The 25,036-nt window shown below is 42.5% G+C and overlaps 1 protein-coding gene across 2 annotated transcripts in view; it reads left to right on the top strand.

Moving 5' to 3' along the window:
* ADGRL3 (adhesion G protein-coupled receptor L3) overlaps positions 1-25,036 on the top strand; it is a 480,878-nt gene that overhangs the window by 344,587 nt on the left and 111,255 nt on the right. For both annotated transcript variants that reach the window (XM_066186413.1, XM_066186414.1), the window contains one exon: positions 3,357-3,437. In XM_066186413.1, the coding sequence (XP_066042510.1) occupies positions 3,357-3,437 (81 nt within the window). The remainder of the gene's footprint in view (positions 1-3,356; positions 3,438-25,036) is intronic.

Here is a 25,036-nt window from a genome sequence, read left to right as displayed (position 1 = left end):
GCTATGAAGACTGCTGATTTGTGGCTACCTGCGCCACACCTACTGTTTGTCCTGTCTCACCTGAAATGGTATTGATATTTAGGCAGCGTTGGCCAGATCTGCATCCCTGTGTTGTGATGCAAAAAAAAAAAAACAGGTCAGGGATGATCCACAGCTGTCTTCCAGCCCTCACAGGGAGCCGTGGGCACAGGCCTCTCCAGGCAAGAGGGATAAAGGATATGGAACACAACCTGAGCTGGTAGGTACAAAATTGGCAACTTCATCAAACATTACTCTGATGATTGTGTTTGATTGCTGTTTACTTTTTTACCTGGAAGCTGGCTGCAGAAAGAGCAGATGGTTATAGGCAGGGTGGGATTGGGAGAAGGACATCCAAGCTGTTCCAGTATGAGGCACGCTCAACTTCCCATCAGCAGCAGAGACATCTTGACCTTTGGTATTTTGTCAGAAGTCTTCTTCCTTTTTTCCTGCACCACTGTCAGCTCAGACTCCGTGCGCTGAGAAAACAGCTGAAGGGTTGGAGAGACAGGTGTGAAGTGTTGGATTGTTTCTGCCTTTTATTTTTTTTTTTAAAGGCTCTCACATCCATCTTTTAAAGTGCTTTTCTACAGCAGCTGGAACTGAAAAGAGGGAGATAGGAGTCCCTCATTTCTAGGGCTGGGGTTTGCAGTAAGCGTCTGAAACTGCAAAACTCACTCCACAGGGACTGGAAGTTGGCCTCAGTTGGGAAAACTCGTTCTGTCAGTCTTTGAGATCAACTTGAGCTGTACCAGTGATATTAGTCTCAAGACTTTTCATAGGTCCATTGGATAAAATTTTGGTTTTTAACGGAGTTAATGGCAGCATTTTTAATGCCATTGAAGCCAAGAAGACCACATGCTTGTGTACCAGTCCCATTTCCAGGGACAGTTGTTCAGACACCTCCGCTTGTCTCAACTGTCGCAAAGGTCACCTCTGGGAATAATAGTAAAACCAAAGCAAAAATGTGATTTTATTGATTAAAAAGGTAACGGTGGAGACCCTTTGTTTCCCCAGTGTGAACACTCTGATGGGTCTGAAGAGCAAGTGAGCTGGCATTCATACCCTGAAAATGAATCACAACAACTGCTTGCATTGCTTTTTTTGGAGAAGGAATATTAAAACCCAAAGTTTGATTTATTAGCATTGTGAGAAGTGTGCAGTCTAACAGAAGTCTGGTTCTTTTGGTAGTAGTATGTTGTAGTAGTAGTAACAGAAGTTTGATTTTTAGGTACTGTGTTTTGCATCAGCAGCAAATAGATAAAAGCCTTCCGCAACTTGTTTCATTTATCACTAGAGAGCATTTGATGCTACTGCTTCCTCAATATAAAGTAAAAGCCTTAATAAAGCAATAATAAGCTTCCATAGTTACCACTGAATTGTAGTGAATGTCTAAACAAACTCACAGATGTTTTTTAGTCTTTCATATAATGTGCATGTATCTTCTTTACTCGACCCTAGCCCTTTAAGCCTCCAGAATCATTCTTTTTTTTGATTTGCTCCCAGGAAGACCAGGTGATTAAAAAAAAATCAACCAAACAAAATAAATCAAAAACCATGTGTCAGCAGTGTGCCCAGAGCAAGTCCAGCAAAGGACCATAATGATAATAAAGGGATTGAAGCTGTGAGTGTCCAGCCTGGACCAGATCATCCAAGGAATCTTACTGACGGGTATAAGTACATGATAACAGGAAATAAAGAAGATGGAGGGAGGCTCTACTTACAGGCAGACGGTGGAAAAGCTTTTTTATTTTTTTTTTTCCTATGAGGGTGGCAAAGCACTGGTACAGAATGCCCAGAGAGGTTGTGGAGTCTCCATCCTTAGAGATATTGGAAATCAGATTGGACACTTGCTATGGGCTCTTGCTGCCCTTGAGCTGGGCTCGGTGATTTCCAGAGTTTCCTGCCAGTCTCAGCTATTTTACATTTCAGTGGTGTCTTTGATGCAGCAAGTGGGAAGACTGTTCTGTGGTTATAAGGGCACTGATCATCCTGCACATTGAGCAGCTCAGAGTGAGAGCAGACCGTCTGCTTGTTTCTACTGCAGAACCGAGCAGCTATTAAATGATGACTTTTGCTCACTAATGGCATCAAATGGATTTTTAACATGTACACGAGAAGAGGAAAGCAGAGGAACTTGTTATTTGCTATGGGTTTGCCTGAAGCAGATTTCCTATGTTAAAAGCACTTAAAAACAAATACAGAATTTATGATGTGTTGGTAGATTTTAAACCTGAACTATGTCCAGTTGTTGTAATGGCTAATAATGCAAATTATCTGAGTCATCCTCAGTGTAAAGCAGTAAATATAACCTGCACATTCAGACATGCTGCTTTTTTTTTTTTTCCTCTCCCCTTTCCCATTAATATTTTATCTCCCTGAAGAGATGTTTTCAACATATTATGTGCACCAGCATACTGTGCTTGTTGTATTCCTGGAAGTCATTACAAAGAAGCCTGAAGACTGTACCGCTGCTCCTCTGCCTGTGACGCTAGGTTGGAAATTGCTTGGAGCAACAACAGCAAGTGTCAACAGGGAGCTGTATTAATTATTTGGAATGTGTCTCTTAAGAGGAATCAACTGCTTTTATTGCAGAACGAGTATTACTTGAAATGGGAAGGTTACTCTAACTGTTATCATAATCTATGTGTCATTAACTTTCCATGTTTAGAAGAAGAGATTAACAACCCTGTAAATTGGTACAGTAAATAGATGAATTATAAAAAATGTTTTTATTATAAATAGAAGTTTCTTGATATAGTTACCTCCAAATTGCTGGGGATGGATTGAGTCTTTAGCAACTGAGAAACTGCATGATGGTGCTGGGAATCAAAAAATCTTCTACTCATGTGTAAACAATTCTGAGCTCTGAAAAATGATGTGTGTCTCCTGCAGGTGGGACAAACAGGTGGGATTGTGCTTCGTACCATGCTTCCTTCAAAAATGGCTGTGACATAGGAATGCTTGTTTCCCTCTTAAAGTGACATTAACAGATTGAATGGGCTTGTGTGAAATTGGCTTTTCTTCCATAGCATGTATATATATATATAGAGAGAGAGAACAGGTTCCAAGAGAACATGGTGTAAAGTAGACATAGTAGTGGTAAAGCAAATGTAACTAAAGTTCACCAGAATACCCATGTCTGCAAGGAAAAAGTGAGAGATGGAAGTGGTTTCAGCTTGTCACCAGGTGCCACCACAGAATGGAAATTCATTGTGAAAAACACACAGAACAAAATACTTGCAAACCTGTTTTTAATCCAAATGCTGTGTATTTGACTATAGCCCAGAGAGATCTCTGTAGGAAACAGCAGAACTAAACCACTTATTTGTCCACAGGGCAGGCTCACCATGGGCAGGTTTCCTACATTGCCCCACCGATCCACCTGGATTCGGATCTGGAGAGACCGTCATCCAAGGGTGAGTCAGTGGGACAGTCTCCATTCACTCCCATTCCAAACCAGCCACAGGCATGGGTGGACATCACTCACTGGTTCACTGAGCCTCCATGGCCAACCTGTCACCCTCCATCCGAGGACACTCTGGGGAGCAAATTAATTCCTGTAGGAGAGATGTACGTGAGATGTCCATGTCCCATGTGTCCCACTACATAGCTTTGAACATCCCATCACTTCACAGGGTGGTTTGCTCCCCCTACTAGTTTACTCCTGCAGGGACAGGTACACCTTAGGTCCTGCCCTGTGTCTTGCACTTTCCCTTCCTAATGGCAGTGCAAAGGCACAGGGGGCTGATGGCAAAATGCAAAAGGGCAGATTTCAGCTGCCCCTCAGGTGAGTAGAAGGTACAGAACAGGTTGTACAGTGGTTCAAGCCTGGATTCAGTCTGCATTGCTCTTGCTTGAAGGGTTTTTTCTAAACTTGATGGGGAGTTGTTCATTATAGGGGATGACTCAAATTTTAGGTGGGATGATTGCCCTGGGAAGTGATGCTAGTAGCCAGTATGTACAGAGTAAGTCCAGAATAGCCCTGGTGAGACAAGTGCCTGTCCTGAATGCTGCAAATAAAGCAATATGAATGCAAGTCCTTGATTTCTCTGCCCCATTTGGAGGATCATTCTCTAGTGCTGAGCCTCCAGTGTTTGCCCCTGAGGCCTGGGGAAATGAGTCTGTCCCCAAAGCGAGCGTATGTGATGGTGCAGGCTTCTCCCTTTGCTCCTTTTGGTTAGGCTGGTCAACAGTCAGGTATGATATTGAAGAAAATAGCTCATCCTGCTTGGAATAGATAATAGGAAAGCAAAAATCATACAGGAATATGAAGGGATTTCTTGGTCAACTCTGCAAGTGTATATGAACATCAAACCCAGGGAATTTTGTAGGAGAAGGGGAGGAAGAGGATAGCCAAAGAGTAATAGCGTGGAGATATTCTGTACCTTAGGTTGGGTTTTGTCCCTTTTTCCCACTCTTCAAAGGGTGCTACAGTGGCGGAAAGAGTACCAAATTGACCTGTGTGGAGATTGTCACCATTCTGCCACAGCACTGTAAGGCTGTTGATGTGTGTTTGTGTCTGCACATGTTTTTCTAACTGGTCTCAACTGAAAAATGCAAGGGGAAGCCATGTGCTGGGTGGTGTGAGGATGCCAGATTCACAGTCCTCTCTCTACATCTGGTCTTGCAATGTGTACAGTCTCCTGGCAGTCCACAACCTCCATTCAGCTTTAAGTGAGCTACACTGGGATTTGACATGTGCATTTGAGATCATCAGCTTCTTCTAAGTAATTTGAAAACCTCCAGTTCTGTGGTAAAATTTACTACCTTGCTTTTATAGCAGAGCACTCTAGTGAGGCAGACAGTTATGACTTGCAGGACCTTCTTGCTCTAGTCTGTCATTGAGGTGATGAATCAGAGCTTACGTAGAATAGGTCAGTGTAAATCCTTGCCTTGGCATCTGAGCACTGTAGAAGATTGAAGGATGCTGCAACAGCAGCAGACAGAGAACCTGTGTCTTGGTTTCTCCAAGCTGAAAGACCTAAGGACTAACAAAACTCTTCAGTGATCTGCCATTCATGAGGGCAGAGCTACCTCAGCAAGATAAATGGCAGTGCCACCAGGAGCAGGGCAAAGTGGGTCAGGCAGAACAGTTGCAGTGCTTGCAGAGAGGGTAAAATAGAGTTTATCCAACATGAACTGCTACACTGACAGCTTTCACCAGGGCCTCCACCCCCCTAGTTGAAATCTTAAAGAAGGAGCTGCTCATGGTGCAAGGACTGGTAGTACTGCTGCTGTCTGCTGGTGAAAGGACTTGGATACTCTTGTGTAACTTAATAGGAGAGGGCCAGAGAGAAAGTTAGCTCCGGAGGCATCAATCTATTAGCTGGTGGCTAGGGGCTGTTAAAAACGTAGTAATTGGTACTGTCTCCTGGGGGGAGAGCAAGGCTTTCCCCTGGCCCTGGGATGTGGTTTGTGTAGCTCTGCTGCCTCTTTTCTAGCCTCAGCATCCAAAATCCATTGGAGTATTGTAATATTTTTTTTTTCCCCAAAGTATATTAGGCTTATGATTCCTTTTTGCTTGTCTGCTTTTTCTGACACCTTAGGACATGCTTGGGTCATGCTCCAAGCTTCATCCCATAACGACAAAAGCTGTTTTAAACAAAGTAGTCAAAGCCACCGATCCTTAAGCTTGTGTTCCTCCCTGTTTCCTGTAGCTGGATCTCTAAAACCAGAGCAGCATTATGACAGTCAGCATAAACCACTAATGCTTCTGGCTACTCCTTTGATGCTTTTCATTTCCCTTCCATGCTTCCTCTTGCACTAAGCTGAACACCAGGTGCAGGCCAACCTTGCACTTAGAGTGGCAAAAAGAAGCAGCCACCATACAGTTTTAATTGTAATAAATGGAAATAGAACCTGGGTAGGATGCTTTAAGAGAAGCATCTTTCCTTCCTGTATTATCAAAAAAAGATACAGCTTTAGTGCTCCTGTGGGTCTATGCAGTTGGCAATTCTCAGCTGGCAGATTTATTTGTAACTGCCTCTTCCTTCTCCTTTTTAAAGATTTTATCACTGGTGACATTTACACACATTGTTTATGCATGCAGGGGATTTTTACCTGCCTTTCAGAGTCCTGATGCTGGTGGTGAATAGAGTATAAACTGCAGTAGTTTACTAGTACATTAGTGTCACTGTGCATTACAGGGTAATTACTCTGAGCCACTGCTCTGTGCAGCCACCCAGTAATGACACTGTACATCACTGAATAGAAATGAAGCCTTGAATCAGCATTTTTCATCAAGACACTTCTTAGTCCCCACCTGCTTTTTAATTTGAGGCTATTGTAAAATTGGTTCCATATAGAAGCACTGTTGACTACTACTATTTTTACACCTCCTTTCAATCCAGCAATTTGGATGTGACTGCATGATTTTTTATGCAAGTGTTTGCACCTTCTTTTTACAGAATGATTCCAGGCATAGCTGAGACCTTAGGTTGTTATGTCATAGACTGAAGATTAAACCTGTGTTTAAAAATGGATCACTGGTTACTGACAATAGCAAGGACTTTCATAGATGAGAGTGACACTGATACTCTGGCTTAGAAAGGGATTTTATAGAATTATCATATACAGCAATAAATTAAATTAGGCGTTTATACTCAAATTCTGCCAGGTACTAAAACACAGTAAAGGAGTGAATTAAACACACCAAATATGTGCACTAAAACTATTTATAAAGCTGTATAGAAGCAGATTTTAATGTATATGTGGAATCATATTAAACTTGAAATGTATTTCTGGCATTTAAAGCTAGGCAGCCTGAGAACCTCTCCTGCCCTGTTGAGCTGATGTTTTGCAAAAGTTTCCTTCTAAGTTGAAGTCCAAAGAGTAGTTATTTTGGAGATTGATATGTTTAAAGTCAGTGCAATTCCTAAACATTACCTGATAAGCAATTCCTAAACATTACTTGATAAGCAAAACTCTGTACTGGTTCCCAGTTCCAGAAATAAATAGCAAATAAAGGATGCACAGGAAGTTCTTACCCTTCTGTGCAGATTTCTCTAGCCAGGGAGGTTGTTGTGGCACTGTGTTAAGGCACTGTGAGAGGTTTTACCATAAACCTCCGTTATCAAGTTCATATTCCATAAACACAGAATCTGGCCCTAGTCCTTAGACAACATGTCAGGGAGTCAGAGGTTTTGCTTGGTTTGCACCTTTCTTTTCCATCTTAGTGGAAGATAACTCTTTGTGCTTTCTTTCTTCAAAACCTGGATCTATTCCGGCATTTTTTCTCCCCTTTGCATTTGCAATCTCTGAGGGACAACCTTTCCTGAACAGCAGAAGCACTGTGAAATCTTATAACCAGAAACAGAGTAGGCTTTTTCTAAGTATGCATTCTGGGTCTTACTTATTTTTTCCCTCCCAAAGGTCCCGAGAGGGTCAATGGCTTTGCAGATGATGTAGGAGGATCTGACAGCTGGGCCTATTGCACAGCCCCAGTCCTCCTTCCCAGGTCCAGAGCAAGGGGAGAGCTGGGCAGTGAGGCCCAGTGGCACTCCTTGCCTTAATTCAAGCTGACACATGGGGTCACGTATCTCATGCTCACCAGGCCTTGAGACACCAGCTTCCCTGCCTCTCCCTCCCCAGGTCCAGCACCATGAGAGAGGTGCTGTTCAGGACTCCCTGCTGAGAGCCAGCGCTGGCCAGGCACCTTTGGTTTCCAGGCTTTTTCATTTTCTGCTGGAGTGCCACTGGAGAAGGCATTCTCTCAGCTCAGGAGTCCTTTAGAGTGTCCCTCTGCTGCTCTCAGAGGTCCTGTTTTTACTCGTCCTGCTCCTTCTGAGTAATCTATATGTTTCCAGCTTCTTAAGGCAATATTATTTTCCTCACATCACTCAGGTGGAGGAGTCCAGGGGGGAGGCTAAATTGATGCCTTTAAGCCAAGAAAGGATCATGCAGGTTAATGCTGTTTGGGGTCTCCTGTATTCAGGACCTTCATTCCTATTTCTCTGTGCAATTCAGGGATGCCATATGGTGTCCTGCTCTTTCTTGGTCATAGACTTTGGTTTTGCTCAGCCTTTTTTCAAGGATGACATCTCTCAGGGCTTCCCTTTTGTGGCTGCCCTGAGTCCAATAGGGCATCCCCCTCGCTCCAGCGTGGGGTGTGAGTGCTCATTGCAGCAAGCTAGCGCCATTCTGTTATCTCCTGTGGCTTTTAGGAAAGCAGTGTGTAAGAAGCATGCAGGTAACTGGTGTTTCACCAGTTGGGTGGAAGGGAGGTGACTGTCACTACACCTGCACCATTAGTGGAAAGGTTTTGCAATGACTACAAGCCTCATGTGTACTGTGAATTTGCAGCTGCCTCATTTCGAAGTCTGTTCTTGAATCTGTCTGCAGAGATTTGTTTGTTGTGTTCCTTTGCTGTTTGTTTGCTTTTCATTTGAGTTCTGTTTTGTTGGGTTTTTTGTTTGGTTGTTTTTTTTTTTTTTTTTTTTGTGATTGGCAGCCTCATTCGAGGCTGGATATCCATCTTCAGACAGGTCGATGTGGCAATGGGGTGGGTTTTGGGTAGGGTGGTAGATGTGGATGCAGGAATCTATTGCCAGATACAGAGCTTTTTTGGGTCCTGAAAATGGTGAAGGGATGGATGAGCTGATACAAATGCTTTTCTCAGTTTTATGCAGAGCTCTCAGAAAATCTCCCATTGTGGCTCAGGTCCGTACTGAAACGTCCACCTTTCTGAACTACACTGATGTTCCTGGTGCAAGCAGCTGCCTTGAACATGGGTCATGCTCCCTATTTATTAATTTCTCATTAGATATCATGGCTGGAGCTAATGAGTATCACAACCAGAGAAGCTAGAGCTCCTGGAAATCTTGCAGCCAGCCTGTAGTTCTGTTTGCCTGTTGCCATCAGTGAGGTCCTGCCTTGCATCCTGTAGCTCTCCAAGTTGGAAAGAGTTAATTGCAGACCGCTCACCGTTTTGGTTTTCACTGTGGTGCTGAACTGTTGCTCTGATTTCTCTGGAATGTGTGTTTTCACTGCAGAGGAGCACCTTGGGGCATTGCTGTTTATTTATAAGATAACAGCGTTTGCTTTAGCAGAAAGCTGGAGCTAACAAAGTCTCTCAAAGAGGAGTGCTAACTCCTATGTGCTGGTGGAAACTGTTCAAAGTATTCACACTTGAAAATATTTGAGGATTTTGGTGAAGAGGGGAAGAAAAGTCTGAATGATATTTAACACCTTTTTCCATTATTCTTAGTCATCTGAAAAAAAAAATTAAAAGGGCACTTTCAAAGAAGCTTTTTTTTACCAGCTAGCTTTTGCCTTGTAAAGGAGTTCTGCTATGGTGATCAGCCTGAGCTGTGATTTAAAGATGCCTTGAAATGTTACTCTTTGTAGGCTGTTTGAAGCCACCGTATGACCTGATAAGCTCAAAATGGACATGGACATGCACCCAGGAGATTCTTTTGACAGTGGCTTTCATTTTCCGCTGCACTGAGTTTTGCCACTCGCCATCAGTGGTGGAAGTTTTCCCCCACCTGACAGTGGCAACAGCTGGAAAGTAGAGTCAGCTGTGGTGGTGCACCCTCAAGCATCACTAATCTAAAGTGAATGTCCTATTACCAGCTTGAAAAAAAGCTGTTGAACCAGAGCAATGTGAAAAAAGAGTGTAGTGCTGCATACAGCATCAGACCCTTTCTCAAACTTTTTATTTTTTTCCTTTTATGCCAGACTAATTTTTGGCTACACTTCTCTTCCTGAAATATTTATAGGGCAAATAGCTGTTTTAAATGAGCAGATGGGGGAGACATAAGACAAGCTGTTAAATTAATAAACATGTGTGGTGCTTTATCAGTAAGGGAGCCCATTTTGGCATTTCTTCTGGATGATTTGTATGGCCTATCACCATTGCACCTGGTGCAGGGACAAGAAATGGGCACTTAATAACCAAACAATGTGCAAACTCCTTCCATTATAACTTCATTATGTCAGATATAATCGTCTATAACTAGATGTCAAATACATAATTTATGTCCAGTTCCCCTGTGGAATAGTGGGCATATGAATGAATGGCCCCATTAATGGGAAGGAGCTTTTACTGTAACTTTTCCCCTCCTGGTACATGGTCCATTTTGTCATCTGGTATTAATTCTGAATCATTTCAGGGCTGCAGAAAAATGCCTGTTATATTTATATTTGTGTAATGGGAGAAGATGACAAATAAATCATATGAGAGATCAAATTTCAGGTTCACTGATTTCCTAAGCCACATGCCTGTGTGAAAGAGACTAGGATTGGTCTGCAGTGCTTTGATGAGAGGCATAACTGGCCTTCATTTTACACATCCAGAGATGTTAAAAAGGTGCATGATGTGAGGTAGCACTTCCTGTGGGAGCCCTCTGCCACAAGGAGCTTAGCCAGGATTTGCCACTGCAGCCATGCTGCTGGCATCCTTTGCTGTGTGTTGTGTCATCTCTTGCACTGTGTCATGTGGGGCCTACCTAGAGAAGGGCTCCATGACATAGCTGAAGTGTGTCATCATTACTCGAAAGGATGGAGGATATGAAAACCCTGTTATCTAAAGGATTCCTCTGGAAACATATGGGTGTGTTGGAGTGGGACATCCCAGTTGTTCAGTGGAGGGCTTGTATATATTCACAAATAAGTACAAATTCAAAGGATCGGGTTGGCAAGATTGCCTTTTATACATATTTATTATTAATGTTATAATATGTAATACTGTTCTAGTGTATAGTGATCACAGGTCTGAAGCAGCTCTGCTATGAAAGCAGACTGAGAGTTGACCTTGTTCAGCATGGAGAAGAGAAGGCCCCCAGGAGACCTTCCAGCACCTTCTGGGGGCCTACGAGAAAGATGGGGACAAACATCTTAGCAGGGCTTGTTGCAACAGGACAAGGAGTAATGGCTCTAAACCGAAAGAGACATTAGAAACAAATTCTTTACTTGTGAGTGTGGTGAGGCACTGGCACAGGTTGTCCAGAGCAGCTGTGGATGTCCCATCCCTGGAAGTGTTCAAGGCCAGGTTGGATGGGGCTCTAAGCAGCCTGGTCTAGTGGATGGTGTCCCTGCCCATGGCAGGAGGGTTGGAACCAGATGGTCCTTAAGGTCCCTTCCAACCCTATTCCAAACTATTCTGTAAGTCTGCGAGTTTCTATTGCTGTTATTTTTCACAGTGTGTATGATGTGTTCACAGAAAGCAAATCACCCTTACAAAAGAAATGTGAAAAATGTGAAAAATGTTCTAGTTAATGACAAGTTAGGAACAGCAACTTCTCAAGACCCGAGCTATGCAGTGGTGTAGTCTGTCTGTTTTTCAGTGAAATGTAGAAATATAGTTTACCATGTTCTTGTAGAAGTTTATCAGCAGTGCTGTAGAAAGGCAGGCAGATGATTTCCCATACAAGCAAATCATGTTAGGCTCAGACATACTACTCTTGACAGCACTGAATCAAAGAGTTTTGTGCTTACTTGATGGCTCTTCAGCAGTGCAGTGGGATTTTCTGTAGGTAAGCAGGTTTTTTTAAAGCACTTGGCTTTTGGAATCATCTTTGGCTGAATAAGATATTGTTGGAAATACGTGATTTCCACCAGAGACATTGATCTGATGCATTACAAAATGTCTGGATTTCAAGCCTGTTCTGGCCCCTGGATTTCCTCGAAGTGGATTGTTGAATTTTTATTCTTTTCTTTATGTCTTGTTTGTTGCAGGGAATCCTAGTAATGTGATATAATCCATTCAGAGGGAAAGTTATACCTGTGAATTGTGTACCTCACTCTTTAAAAGTGCTTTTGAAAATCCCAGCCTTAATAAATGCATACCAAATACTGAATTACTGATTATGGAACACCATGCTAAGATTGTAACTTGGCTCCCTCGTAAGAGTCCTCATATTTTATGACTTTCAGCCAAGTAAATTTGGCTTGAAAACCTTAGTGTTTGCTCAGAAGAGAAGGACTGCTATCCTCTAGCTCCAAGTGCTTTGTTGCTGCTTTCAAATTGGCTTGTTGTAGTTTGTTCTCCTTGAAAACTCACAAGAAACAGTATTTGGAAGATCTTACTGCCTGTAAGAACAGATACTAAGGTTGATTAGCTGTAATAATAAGGGTTAGAGGGCCAGCATGCATGAGGGTGCAGCAGCCATGGGGCTGTTGGCCAAGGAGCTTTCAGGGATGCAGAGAAGCAGCTGGACCTGGGGCAAGAAAACGACTCTGCTCTTACCCAGCCAGGGATGCTGGGGTTTTTGCAGAAAGGTAAAGGCTTATAGATTAATCATGCTAATTAGTAGTAATTCACTGCAGCTGTTTTTTTGTTTTGTTTTGTTTTCCAGAAAATTGCTTGGCTTTCTTCATTAGAAAATGACCACAACTATGGATGCTCTCATGGCAGTCTCCCCTTTAGATTTTCTCAGAGTCCTGGTTTCGTGTTTATCTCATTATGAGCACTGCTTTCCACAGATGAGTGTGTGTGTGACTGTATTATGCCCACAAATTTAGTAGTAGACATGCAGCAAAATAACACTGTTACTGAGTAAACAATTACATTTCATTTTCAGGAATAAAAGGGAATGTGTGCCCATAAATCTTCTTCTAAATAATCTGTGTTGGAGAGTTTAAAGAAGATGAGGTTTCTAAATTCATGAAGGCCCTTCACAGTGGAATCCTGTTTGCCACTGAAGTGTAACAAGCTTATTTATATTTTATTGTGCTTCTAGATCAAGCTGTATTATTATGGGCTGCATTCCCCTGACACTATAGCTGTTGCTAAGGAAGAGGTACATTATGTTAATATTTTGTGACCATAACTGTGCAGGCTGGGTTATGTACATTGAAGAAGTTGGGGTGGGGGGAGAAGTTGAAGCACCATTTTGATTAGAGCCTCCTCAGATTGTTGCTCACATTTAGAAGCAAAAACCAAACTTGAATTTGAGAATAATTCACACAGAAAATGGGAGAAAAGTAAACAATTGAAACAATTTGTTCACTGAACTTTAAAATTGCTCAGCAGTTGGAATCTGGAGCTAGTACTGCTAAGAGGGTATCTGGCAGAAGCAAGCTGAATGCTTTTACCAAGCACGTACAGTGAAGAATTTCACAGCTTCCTCACGCCTTAATGTGTTTGAATCATGTAAACAGAGCATTCATCCTTAATTCCTATTTCCTGACCATTTCCAGTGCTGGTGTCTATTATGTGATTTTGGTACTTTCTCATTCATTTAGCTTGATTTACTAAGAGCCTGCAATGTGGCCAGCACCATACACAAAGTAAAATGGCAAATGTTGCATTAGCTCCAGTGTATGGAGTTAGAGAAAAGGCCAGAGTCCTGAGCAAGATACCGATGTCCACGCTGATTATTCTAACAAATACACCCTACAGACTGTATTGATAAGCATTATGAAAATGTTTACACAACAAGTAAAATGAAAAAAAGAAAGGATCTTGGCATTTCTCCTAAAGGAACGTTCTGAACTGAGTTTCCCCTTTCCAAAATGTTTTCTCATTAATACTGCTGCCAAGGCATGAAGCAACCACAGAGGAGGACTGTGGTAGGAGCTTTCCTCAAGTCTACTGTGCCTTGCACCTCACTGATTCAGCCAGGACAATGTTCTCAGGAGTATTCTCAGGGCTGTCATGGTCATGGCACCTGACAATAGATAATAATATTTGCCTGGTACCGCTGTCTCTGTTTCAAACATTCAGTGCATCAGAGCTGGGTTTGCACCTGGATCAGGCGCGTGAGGCTTATCCCCTGCTAATCTCATCTCCTAAATCGAGGGGTGCTGTGCAAGCAGGTCCACCCATCTGAGATCCGTCCTGTTTGCCCAGAGCTCAGTCCAGAGCTACAGCAAGCAGTTGTCCTCAAGTAGAGCTGGGAAACTCATCAGAAGCATGCCAGCATCCAAACTCTGTTAGTGCTTTTTAACATCAGCTTTAGCCTCTGACCCTGCCATGATGAGCACAGCAACCTTTTCTCCCTTATCCTCTGCCTTCCCTCCTCACTGTCCTTTTTGCTCAAACCTTGTGCAGTGGGTTCTTGTGACCCGTAACAAGGCTTTAGGAAAGTTAATACTGCCTTTTCCTAGCTAAGGCTGTCATAATTTGTTAGACCATGTTGCATATACCTGATCATAAAATCCTTCTGGAAGCTAAGGTGCCTGGCCTGGAAAGTGTCTCTTCCTTGGGCAAATTAAACATAGTCTGAGACAGGAGCAGGATGGAGGGGTGAGAGGGAAAGGAGTACTCAGTCCTGAGAGACAGCGCATGCTTTGTGCTGGAGATGTGTGTTGTAAAGAAGAAAATGGAAGAAATAAAGAGTAGCAGAAGGTAGAAACGGGCAGCAGGGTCTGTGCAGAGAGGATGGACACAGAGAGCTTGTTGGGCAAGGTGCATGGCTTAGAGTAGAGGAAGACAAGATGGGATGGAAAAAATGAGGGGGGTGTGGTGTGCAGATTTTAAGATTTTATGTAATGTGTAGAAAAATTTAAAATCCTTTAGCTTTAGACAATTGAGACTTTCACTGCCTCCAGCAACTATGCACAGACTAATCACATAACATTTATATTCCTGCTTTCCTACTTCAGGCAGCTATTTCTATCTGCTTGCTTCTTTCCAGCTTTTGCTCTGAGCTGCTGCAATTTAACAGCAAAAAATCGAGATATTTCCTTCATCATCATTAACTACTCCTACCCTGTCCTCCCAGCAGTAGTACAGAGCTCAGCCTAAATGTCAAGAGCAGCTCAGTGTTCCCATCCATTTTTGGAATGTGTTGAAGTCTCCTCATCCTAGTCACCCAGATCTTCAGTTCCTGTCCCTTTCAGATTGGTGTGGCTGTGCCTGCTGGCTCGTGAGGCCATGGGCTGGGATAGTCTTAAGTCCATTGTCTCTCCATAATCCACCCATGGTTTTAAAAAGTGTCCCCTTACAGTCTAAGGTCTGTGCTTATCTTCAAAGGACATTGCTCCTCGCATTGTGTTTGGTTAAATAACCACGGCTTGGTGTAGATATTTTGCATATAAGCTGACAGGGTTGACATTGTGAGTATTTTGCAATCATTTGTTTAATTAGCTGAAGCTCTCTGGGGAGAAGTATATGAAATGGCATACTCCCAAAGTCTAATTTAAATCTGTTTTGCTTTATTTTATTTTTTTTTTTGATGGAGGGCTTATAATGCAAAGCATAAAAAAAGGTACAAGTGAATGGAAAGCAAGAAAAACTCTTCTGTTAATGGGTAGTGCCTCAGCAACAAAATCGTGCAAATACAGAAAGGAAATTACATTGAGTAAAATGACCTACAAGAGGAAAAAATGGAATTAAGTCTGCACAGCTGTCTTTTTTTTTTTTTTTTTAACCTGTACTTCCCCTCTGTTTTCTTTCAGTGCAATGCTTAATTAAGCTTCTCCTTTGTTTGGAGGTTAATTCCTTTTCTAATCTACAGCTATTTGTACAAAGGTGTTCATTACTGGAGCGAACAAAGGCTGGAGACAGGAGAGTGGCAGGTGTTGAGCCTCATTTAGGAGGAAGAGATTTTATTTTTTGCTCACAGTGAAATCCTGAGGCCCTGCTTTCAGATGCAGGGCTTCTGTGTCAATTCTCCTCTGCTCGCTGCTTCCAGTGAAATGGTTCCTGGGGGAAGCTGAAGGTTCTGCTACAGCACCAGGGCTGTGTAGTCCTGTCCGCTCACTTAATGCACTTAATTAGAGACCTCTGTGCTGAGGCCAACTCTCAGACTCTTACCTGACCATTGGTTTCTTTTTGGTGCTTACCTGCCCATTGAAATCACTAAAAAATTAGGATCGTAAACATTTAATGTGATCTGCTGCCATCTTCTTGAGTCCCCATGGAGCAGTGAGTTCTGCACACACAGTCACAGCGTGTCCTCATCACTCAGGGTAGGCTCTCCTGCTTGCCGGCTTCACAGTGGTTGGAGTACCTGAAGTCTCTGGTTTTGCTGTAGTGTTTGTAGAACATGCAGCGCGCACGTTAATCATATAAAAGTGTTTATATTACAAGAAACTGGAGGTGGGATGCTAAATCTTGCTGCTGAGCTGAAGTGTTGGGGGGAGTAGGGGCCAGCCCACCATAGGGCTGTCAGTCTCTCTCTTGCTTGTTGTGCTTGCCCAGTGAACACAACAGCAAGAGCTAAAACAGCTTTTAGAGAAATAAACTCTGATTCCTAAAGGAAAGACAGAATGTTCCAATAGTTAAAGCAGGATCCCTCTCACTTAGTCCTGTTAGGAGCAGTGTGGCCAGCCCCATCTCCAGCTATTGCTCTGCCCACACAGTGCTTCACCTTCCTGTGGCATGGTTTTAATAAACAGTTGCTCCTTTCAAACAGTGGGGAAAGCTGGGCATGGCCTAGGAGCGACTGCTTTCTGTCAGGAGACCAGATTTTATTTTTACGTTTCCTTGTGCAGGTTGTGTGATTAGTCATTTCATGCACTCACACATATATCGAGTTTCTGCAGAATGTGATTTTTTTTTTTAACTGTGGCACCATCTAACCTTGTGGCTGTTTATTTCACGTACTGTTCTGAGTAATAGGAAATGGTCTTTTTGGTTCTGTAGAACCTCTAGGTTTGAAGGAAAAGAGAAAAGACAATTTTAGGTCAATTATTGCTGGCACAGTGTAATTAATGTACAAATATTTCCAAAATCAGCAGCTAATGACAGAAATACATGTCCTATCCTTTTCATGCAGAAAAGAAAAGGGTTTATACTTTAATATGCTTTTTGTTTGTTGTGCTCTGTAGGCATCATTGTTGATAATCTGTACACATGGGTAAAATATTTTGCACTTTTTGACATTTTATTTTTTTCCAGAAGAATAGTCAAGATGAGAAATGGCACAAATGGCTCAAGGAGTATTGACTTTTGCAATCAGTATCTAGTGAAATTAACATCTTCCTTCTGTTCTCTGTGCAGACAATTACAAATTAGATCCAGAAAACATATTCCCAGAGGCGTGGGTTTGGATTTTAAGAGAACACTGGCATGGGAAGGAGGTAAAACATCTTAGCACGGAGTACTTTACTCCCATTTGTAGACGGCTCAAAGCTACAAGCCTTAAAAAAATAAAAAAAAAACCCAAATTAAAAGAAAAGGAAAAGAATAAAGATGTGGGTGGAAAAGCAACACAGGACAAAACAAGGGGCTGTGTGACCACCTTAATTAGTACAGGTTGCATTCAGTTGTGCAAGAGGTGCTGGGAAAGTACAGAGCACGGTATATGAGCAGTGAGGATGGAGGAACAGAGGTGCATGCTGAGCAAGGCAGGTTCTCCCATCCACCAAAATTGTGCCTTTGAGCATTTCCAAATACAGAGGTAGTAAAAGCAGAGCAGAAGGGACTTCTAGTGAAGAGCCCGAGCTACGCTTACAGTCCTGGGGTTTTTCCATAGCCAGATCCCATTGGGGATGTGGTGGTATTTCTAGGGTGTTTTCCTGACCCACATTTCCAGCCTAATCTCCAGCATATTGTCCATGCACAGCCTCTTCCCAGAGGCACTGACCGTCCCAGGAGTGCTGCAGCATCGGGAGAGAGTGCTCTGTGAGCACCTCAGAGTTGTAAGTTGGATCTTTAGCAAACCCAGTTTCTGCCCTGAAATCCTCAAACACACAGAGCCCCACATGCCCCAGAGGGCCTCAGTACATAAACCTTCATCTCTTGGACTTGGATGCCAAAGAAATGTAAGTAACGAACAACTTTTATTGACCGTAATTGCACTTGAATTAACTAGATGCCTGTGTAGTTGATGGCTCCTGCAGCCTGACATCCCTCCTGCAGCACTGGAAACTTCATTGCTTTGCCTCACAACACTTCCTATGCCAGAAAGCTTCAGAGGGCACAGCTCTCTTGGCATAACTCTAAAATAACTTGGCAAGTAAGCTCCGGAGGCTTAAACTCTTGTCCCAGCTGGGATACATAATGATCTAGCTACCTGTTTCTTTGATCTTCCCTTTGTTCTATGATTTTCACAGAGCTATCATTTGTTCACACACACACCCACCCACACACACACACCAAAAAAAAAGAGGGAGGCAGAAATAGAATGGAAAAGCAAATAAAGGAATAGGATTGGACACACTCCCTGCAATCTGCAGGCAGGGCTGAGATGCAGCCTTGGCTCTGCTCTTTGTGTCCTCAGGGTGGTAGTGCAGCTACTGCTTCCCCATGCGCTGCCTTGCCCGGCTGGCAGGGAGGAGGAAGCACATCCTAACATTTAATTTGCTGTTAAGAGGTTTGTTGTACCTACATCCCTGTATTTAAATGACACGGATGCATCTGCTCTTGAGCTTTGTTTCTTCAAGCTCTGTCAGGGCTGCCAGGATGAGTAGCAAAGGGGGAGGGTTTGATACCGTGCTAGATGAGAGGGTTTGGAGTTGGGGTCTTCAAGTCACTGTCAGCTCAGCAAGGATTTAGCAAAAATTTCTTTTGCCACTCTACTGCAACCTCAGGGGATGGGGTGCGACTTCTGTGGGCAACTACATAGACAAAGAATAAAGAAACAAATACGTGGGCGTTTTTTATTAGGTGCAAAGATACTAAGATTATTTTTTTCTCTGTATCCTATTAGAAACCAATGCAGTTTATCAGAAATCTTTAAAGAAGCTGCTATTAGTGGCTGGATAACTGAGAGTTTTTCATGCAGCATTTTTCAAAAGGCAAGGGTACTTCACACAGTTACAGCAACAGCCGCGAGCAAGAATGAACCACAGTGTAGTTATTGAGGCTGCATCCCTCAATGCTTCTTTTGTCCTTAAATTTCTTTTGTTGGGGTTTATTCACAATGCTGGTGTGCTGCTATTCTGAAAAGTGTGGTATTACAGGAAAAGATAATCGCATGGTGGGATTTAAGCTGTTGCAGAAGGGAGTGTAGAGTACATGATCCACTTAAAATGAAGAGTGTAGCTAAAAAGTCCCAGAATTTTACAGTGCACAAACCATAATATACTGCAGGACATCCATCTTTAGCAGGAGGGGTTCAAATCAGTGGAGCTTTTCAGCCTTCATCTATGAAATCACTTTAGTGTTTGGGTTTTTCATTTGGCTTTCTACTCTATTTGATTGTGGCCATGTTTAAATAATGTCAGAGCGGAAATTGGTTTTATTGGACTTAATTTTGTCCACAGCAAGATGTACATTGCCTTGAAATATGATGTAATTCCCAGGCAGAATGAGATGGGCTTCTCTTCAAGTCAGACCTCGGCTCTGGTGTCTTGGTTTTTAATACACTAGGCTGCAAAGTAGCAGGAAATGGTGGAAATTGCAAGGTGGAAGTGGGTTTAAATGGCAGTAATCTCTACCTTTGCTTCAGGCAGAGAGCTGTAAATTGCTACTTTCTCTTGGCTCTTGCCCTAATGCAGGTTGTTGTTTGGCTTTTGTTTGATGGTATTTCACCTTTAAGTGGACAAAAGTAAAAAAAAAAATATATTGGGAAAAGAAAGTTATATAGCACTAGGGATATAAAAAGAAGAAAAAAAAAAAAGGGCTGTCCAAACTCCTCACAGTGCTGGATGTGACTATTTCTCAGACAGAAAAAACTTCCAAAGGTGAGTTACACAGATGGATATACTGGCTGTGAGTGAGGAATAGCTGCAGTCTTTGATCAAATGCGGTTGAGTGAAAAAACCCAAGGAAACATGGTGCAAAATCTCCCAAAGCCCTGAAATTATTAATGGCTCATCCAGCAGCCACATTCCAGGTTGGAGCCTCCGAGGCACCACACTATTATCTCGAAAAACAACACAGGAATTTCAGCAATGTGAAGAACTATTACAAAAAAAAAGAAAAAAAAAAGGAATAAAAAAATTGCTCACATTTTCAGGTTGCCATGGTTTTTGGAGACAGTGGTATTCACTGCATTCTAGATCTCAAATATAGACATAGCTAATTTCACCTGGAGGAGTGGTGGGATTTTCTCTTCTTTTTATAGGGAAGATTTTTGTCTGTCTGTTCTTGACCTGCAGTTTCTGTGGGGCTGCTTGTTTGTCTGTGGATGTTGTGTGTGTGCATGCAGAAATGTCACCGGATACGATCGATTGTGAGTCTGTTGGGCTCTGCTTAATAATGCTGAGGTTTAGCTGGCGTAGGTGTGCAGTAACTCAGTGCACTGAGTGCCCGAATCGAAGATAAAGGGTGGCAAGCCCATTTTTGGCTGAGAGTCGCTGCTTTCTCAGTAGGCAGATTCAGCATTTGGACCAATCTGACAGTGATGCAAGCCCCAGAGCCTGAGTTTTTGGCACAGGGGCTGAAACAGTGCCAGCTGGTTCCCACAGAGGTCAGAGCAGATGATTCCCGATGCCTTCTTGCTTTCAAAATCTGATCTGCAAACCAGTGCAGTGAGTTTCTTGGAATATTTTTTGAAGAGGGATAGTTTATTCAACTGTGCATACTGTAATGGCTTTGTGCTGGGCTGCATTATCCTCACTGGCTTGGTGGGAAATGACATTTCCCCTTTCCTCTTCCAAGCAGTACTTGGGATTTGGTGTATATATTCAGCTTCAAAGGGATTTTGCATTTGCACATGGGAATATTTGTCTTGTCATAATAACCGTGGCCTCAGAATATGCCATTAACTGAAAAAAGAAAATTGTCTCATTGCTGCACACACACTTTATGAAGATGTTTCTCTTACCCTACACAGTGTTTTTTTGGTTAAAATATTTATAACTGGAATCCAGGAGAGGCTGTGCAAGTCAGAACATGGTTTATTCACTCTGTGCACAATCCCCCTTGAGCCCAGTGCAGTTCGTCACTAATCCAGCTGGATTTGAGCTGCAGGCTGTAATGTAGGAAGAGAAATGCACAGCAGGGTGCACGTCCTACCAGGTGAGAGACGTGAAAGAGGCTGTTCCAACACAGGATTGCAGCTGGGGCTGATACTGCTCCTGCCTTTCTCTAAATAGGTCCTGGTGGTCGCGCACCACTTTATATGTGAAAAATTTGAGGCAGTGGTGGAGAGGTAAATACGATTTCCTGTAGACAAAGCAGTACATATCCACACGTTACCTGGAAACAGCAGTGGGGATAGCAAATTCATTTCATTTTTTTTGTTCTTCTGAGTATTCCTTTTCTCTCCTAAAAGGCACATTTTCTTTTGCCTTTAACACCTGTAGCCATTTGCCGTACCAGTGGAAATGGAGAGTAAAAATATCCCAATGATAATTTGGTAGTACTTTACACCAACTGTGCCATCACTTAGCACAGGCATAAAAATGACTAGATGAGGTACAGAAAATCAGTCTGTAAATCCATAAAATTGTGGAGTTTTTACATCTACTGATTTTCCATTGTCTGTATTCATTAACAGAAAGCAAAATGGATGAATTAGTGCTCAGTTCCAGGCAGCTGTTCATCTAACCTCCCCAGGCTGCACATGCTGAGGATGTTTAGGATATTTTCACTTACAAAGAAATAAAAAAATTCACCAGCTTCTGTTATCTCTTCTGCTTTCTATGGAGCCTTCTGAGGCCAGGGAGTCCACTGCTGTGTTTTGTGCTTCCCTGATGCTTGGCTCTGATGGTGTGGCCACATTCTAACAAAGATTTCACACCAAAGTGTGGCTTTTGCAGGAATCCTTCTACTTCTCTTAATGCTTCCCAGACCTCAGCCACCAACCTCTGTTTTGGGGCTTACGTTTTCCATTAAGAACAGCCTGGGAGGTGCTGAACTCTGCTTGCTATGTTGGTCCTGGTGGAGTGCATAAAGAAATAGCTCTAGGTTGGCAACAGGGGATTTTTGAACTTGGAAGAGCAGTGGGAAAGCTTTGAGCCTACTGTGGCAGCATAGTGAAAGGACTGTATCTCACATGTGTCACTTACCAAACGGTAAAAAGGCTTGATTTATTTTATGAGAACCCATCGGGCTGTCCTTCATGTTTACAAGGATGGGGAAGGCTATGGATTAGGCACACTTTGGCAGGAGATCTGTAAATTCACAGCCCACAGGAAGAAGAGATTTGGAGCAGTATTGGGGGTGTCCCACTGCTCCAGACGCAACTGGAGGGAGAGACCAAGAAACCAGGCAAAATCCAGCTCACAATCAAGGACCTGGTGTGTGCTGGAAGGAGGGTGAAAGGAAGCTGTCTGGGATTTCAGAAGGAAATATTAGTCCTGCTCCTTTGGCCTGACACACATTGAAGAGCAGAGAGACAAAAGCTCTGCTAACAGAGCCGGGCATGAGAGCCCGTCTTGGGCAGGAGGCTGAAGAGAGGCAGCCAGGAGAGAGGCAGATGCTTGGACCTGCCTGGAAAACATGACTGAGTAATTTGGGATACAGATGGCATGTCAGAGAGAAAGACTGCATAGGTTATTAATATGGTGAGTGGCTTTCTTGGGGAGGGCACTTCTTAAGCTGTTATTTTTCTCCCTTTCTGTGGCTCTGTGCTGCTGAACACGAGAGGAGAAGAGGGTTATTATAGATATTAGCTATTTAGACACTAGAGATAACTCACAATGCTGAAAACTGAGCTTACCTCTGATTAAAATTTAATTGCTCCCAAGCTTCCACTAGTTACTTGCATTAAGTTTCACACCATTGGAAAGTGCTCATCAGCCAGTGTTGGATTTAACAGAAATTTGGCAGATGTTAGTGAAGTGCTGGAGGAAGTCCAAACCACAAGATCTGTGGCATATCATATGTTTGAAAATTTGTTGGCAGCTGAAAGAAAAATCACAAAACTGGAAATAGCAAGAACTGGACATGGATCTTATCTCATTGAACAGCCAAAAAGTTGGATCATCACCTCCAGCACCTGGAAGACAAGAATAGGTCATGAAGTGCTGTCTGCCAGGTGTCTCAGTGAGGTGTAAAAGCAGCAGACACTATATTACTGGCTTTTGAAGTGCTTTATGTGAGGAACTATGGAAATTCAGGAAAAAAAATACCAGTCTGTTCTGAGGCAATTTAGCAAATTAGCTGTGTTTTATAAAACTTGTGTTTTCATTGCAGATTTTCTTTCCTCTTGAGGACATTTATTCAGAAACAGGGTCCTTGTTCATTAAGAGACTAATTTATTTCTGTTACATATTTGCTTCCCTATTGCTATTGTTTGTAGCTTTGTACCTTCAGCTCTGCTTAGCTTTTTGTCACCAGGATACGCTCCTGATGCAAGGAGGGGACGAACACTAACAAGGTTTGAGAAAGCTTGATCTATTTTTCTTACTTATATAAAAAATATCAACTTGTCTGTGTGTAGTATTAGGAAAACCTCAGCAAGTACAGCACAGTGAGATGGCAGAGGAGCAAGAGGCCTGGTTTAGACAAACAGGAGCTGAATTAAAATTTAGAATGATGCAAGTCTTTTTCAAAGAAACTAGTTAGTTGCATTTAAAGAGAAATATAACGCACTTCATAATTTAGTATCTGTCGTGTTTTAGTGCATGCAAGAGTCTTGACAGTGGTTGTGGCAGGAACTTGTATGGAACAAAGTAAATCTCACCTTAAGCCTTTTTCAATTGAAACAATGTCTGGTGGTGTTCGTGTGAAAGATTAAGTCAGATTCAGCCCTTGTTGGGGCTGAGCTGATGGGGCACAGAGATAGACCGGGATCAGTCTTGTGCTATTGCAGCATTTGATCCCTAATATACTATTTCATTTGTTCTCTAGTGTATAGAAAACTGCATTTCACATGCTGTCGTCCTCTCTAATGTGGCCTAAGGTTGTCAGATCTCTGGTGTTAGGTAAGCACTGCTTAGAAGGGATGCTGGATCCCTCTGTTAGTCCTGCCTCATTTTTTGGTGTTCATGTGGCTTTTTTTAATTTTTTTTTTCATCTCCTGGGGAGTTGAGCAAATGAGGATTTTAAAGTTTGTGTCCCTGGTTGTGAAATGAGTTAAATCCATGCTAGGCTCTTAAGTGTAAGTCTAGATATAAAAGTTGTACTGAACTGGGGACTATGTACATGCTCAGTACTACCAGGTTAACAAGTTTTGTGTGTGGTAGTCCATGTCCCTAAGTTATGTATTGTATTTTTGCTAATAATTAATACAGTTTTTATTGTAAAAGAGCAAAGAAAAATGCTCCAGAGTGTCAGTCTCAGTTCAGATACAAAGCGCATCAATGCTCCATTTCACATAGTGTTTTTTAAAAGATTTATAGAGTACATCTTCTATATTCAGAAATATATAGATAGAAATTCTTTTTCCAGCAGCGAAACTTGTTCAAAAGCTGATAAGAAAGGAGATTTTTTTTCCCTGAGCACCAAAGACAGTCAATTTGGAACTTGAACAGTGACGTGGGAGGCAGAAGGTACACGTAGGCTGGTGCAGGGCTCTCTGCCACAGAGTGTGGGAGAAATAGGGCAGCACAGGCTCTCTTTGGGTGTTTCAAAGCAAATCTGGAGCAGATGTTCCTTAGCCTTGAGACACTGTTCTAACCATGAGCACTAATCTAACCTGACCGTAATAAAGGCTATCCCTGCTTCTAATTCTGTCCAGCAGATGCAAGGAGACATATACAGAGGTAGCAAGCCATGGGAGGGATTTAAGCCATCTTGATCTATTTAAAATTTGACGAGCTAAACCATCCACTGCGCTCCCTCTGCTACCAAGGAAGAGGAACACCTTCAGTCAGAGATCAGAAAAAGCACCTTGCAAAATCGAGCATTCCTGTAGGTGTATGAAGAGAATGTTTGTGGTTTACTAGAAATTATAGGTATTTGAGGTGTGATGTAGATACATCAGTCACTGCTTGCTAATATGCACTCAGGATTTCCTAGCTGGCTTGGGTGAATTGGGAGCCTTGTTTTTTCAGAGTTCATCTTAGATCTGATCTCCCATGTGCAGCTTCATTAGATTGGGCTCCTGACTTGGTACTGAGCCTGTGATATGAGAAGATGAAACTTGATTTGAAAGTAAGGATGACACCCCTAAATAACCTGATACTCAAAAGGCCAGTGTTTGTTTAAGGCAGTGGGAGATACTGCTTTCTTAGTGTTTTTAAAAATCAGGTCACTTGTTCAGAGACTAACATTGGGATCCTGTTTATGAAAGTCTTGACCTAAATGTCTTACCCACTGTGTTTGCATGTTTTTTTTCCTAAGGGAAAAAAT

Source organism: Chamaea fasciata, unplaced genomic scaffold, assembly GCF_029207755.1.
Source record: "Chamaea fasciata isolate MVZ Bird 193981 ecotype frontalis unplaced genomic scaffold, bChaFas1.0.hap1 SCAF_6, whole genome shotgun sequence".
NCBI classification, from domain to species: domain Eukaryota; kingdom Metazoa; phylum Chordata; class Aves; order Passeriformes; family Sylviidae; genus Chamaea; species Chamaea fasciata.
The sequence above is the reverse complement of the archived record's forward strand: the minus strand, read 5'-3'. Positions and strand labels throughout refer to the sequence as shown.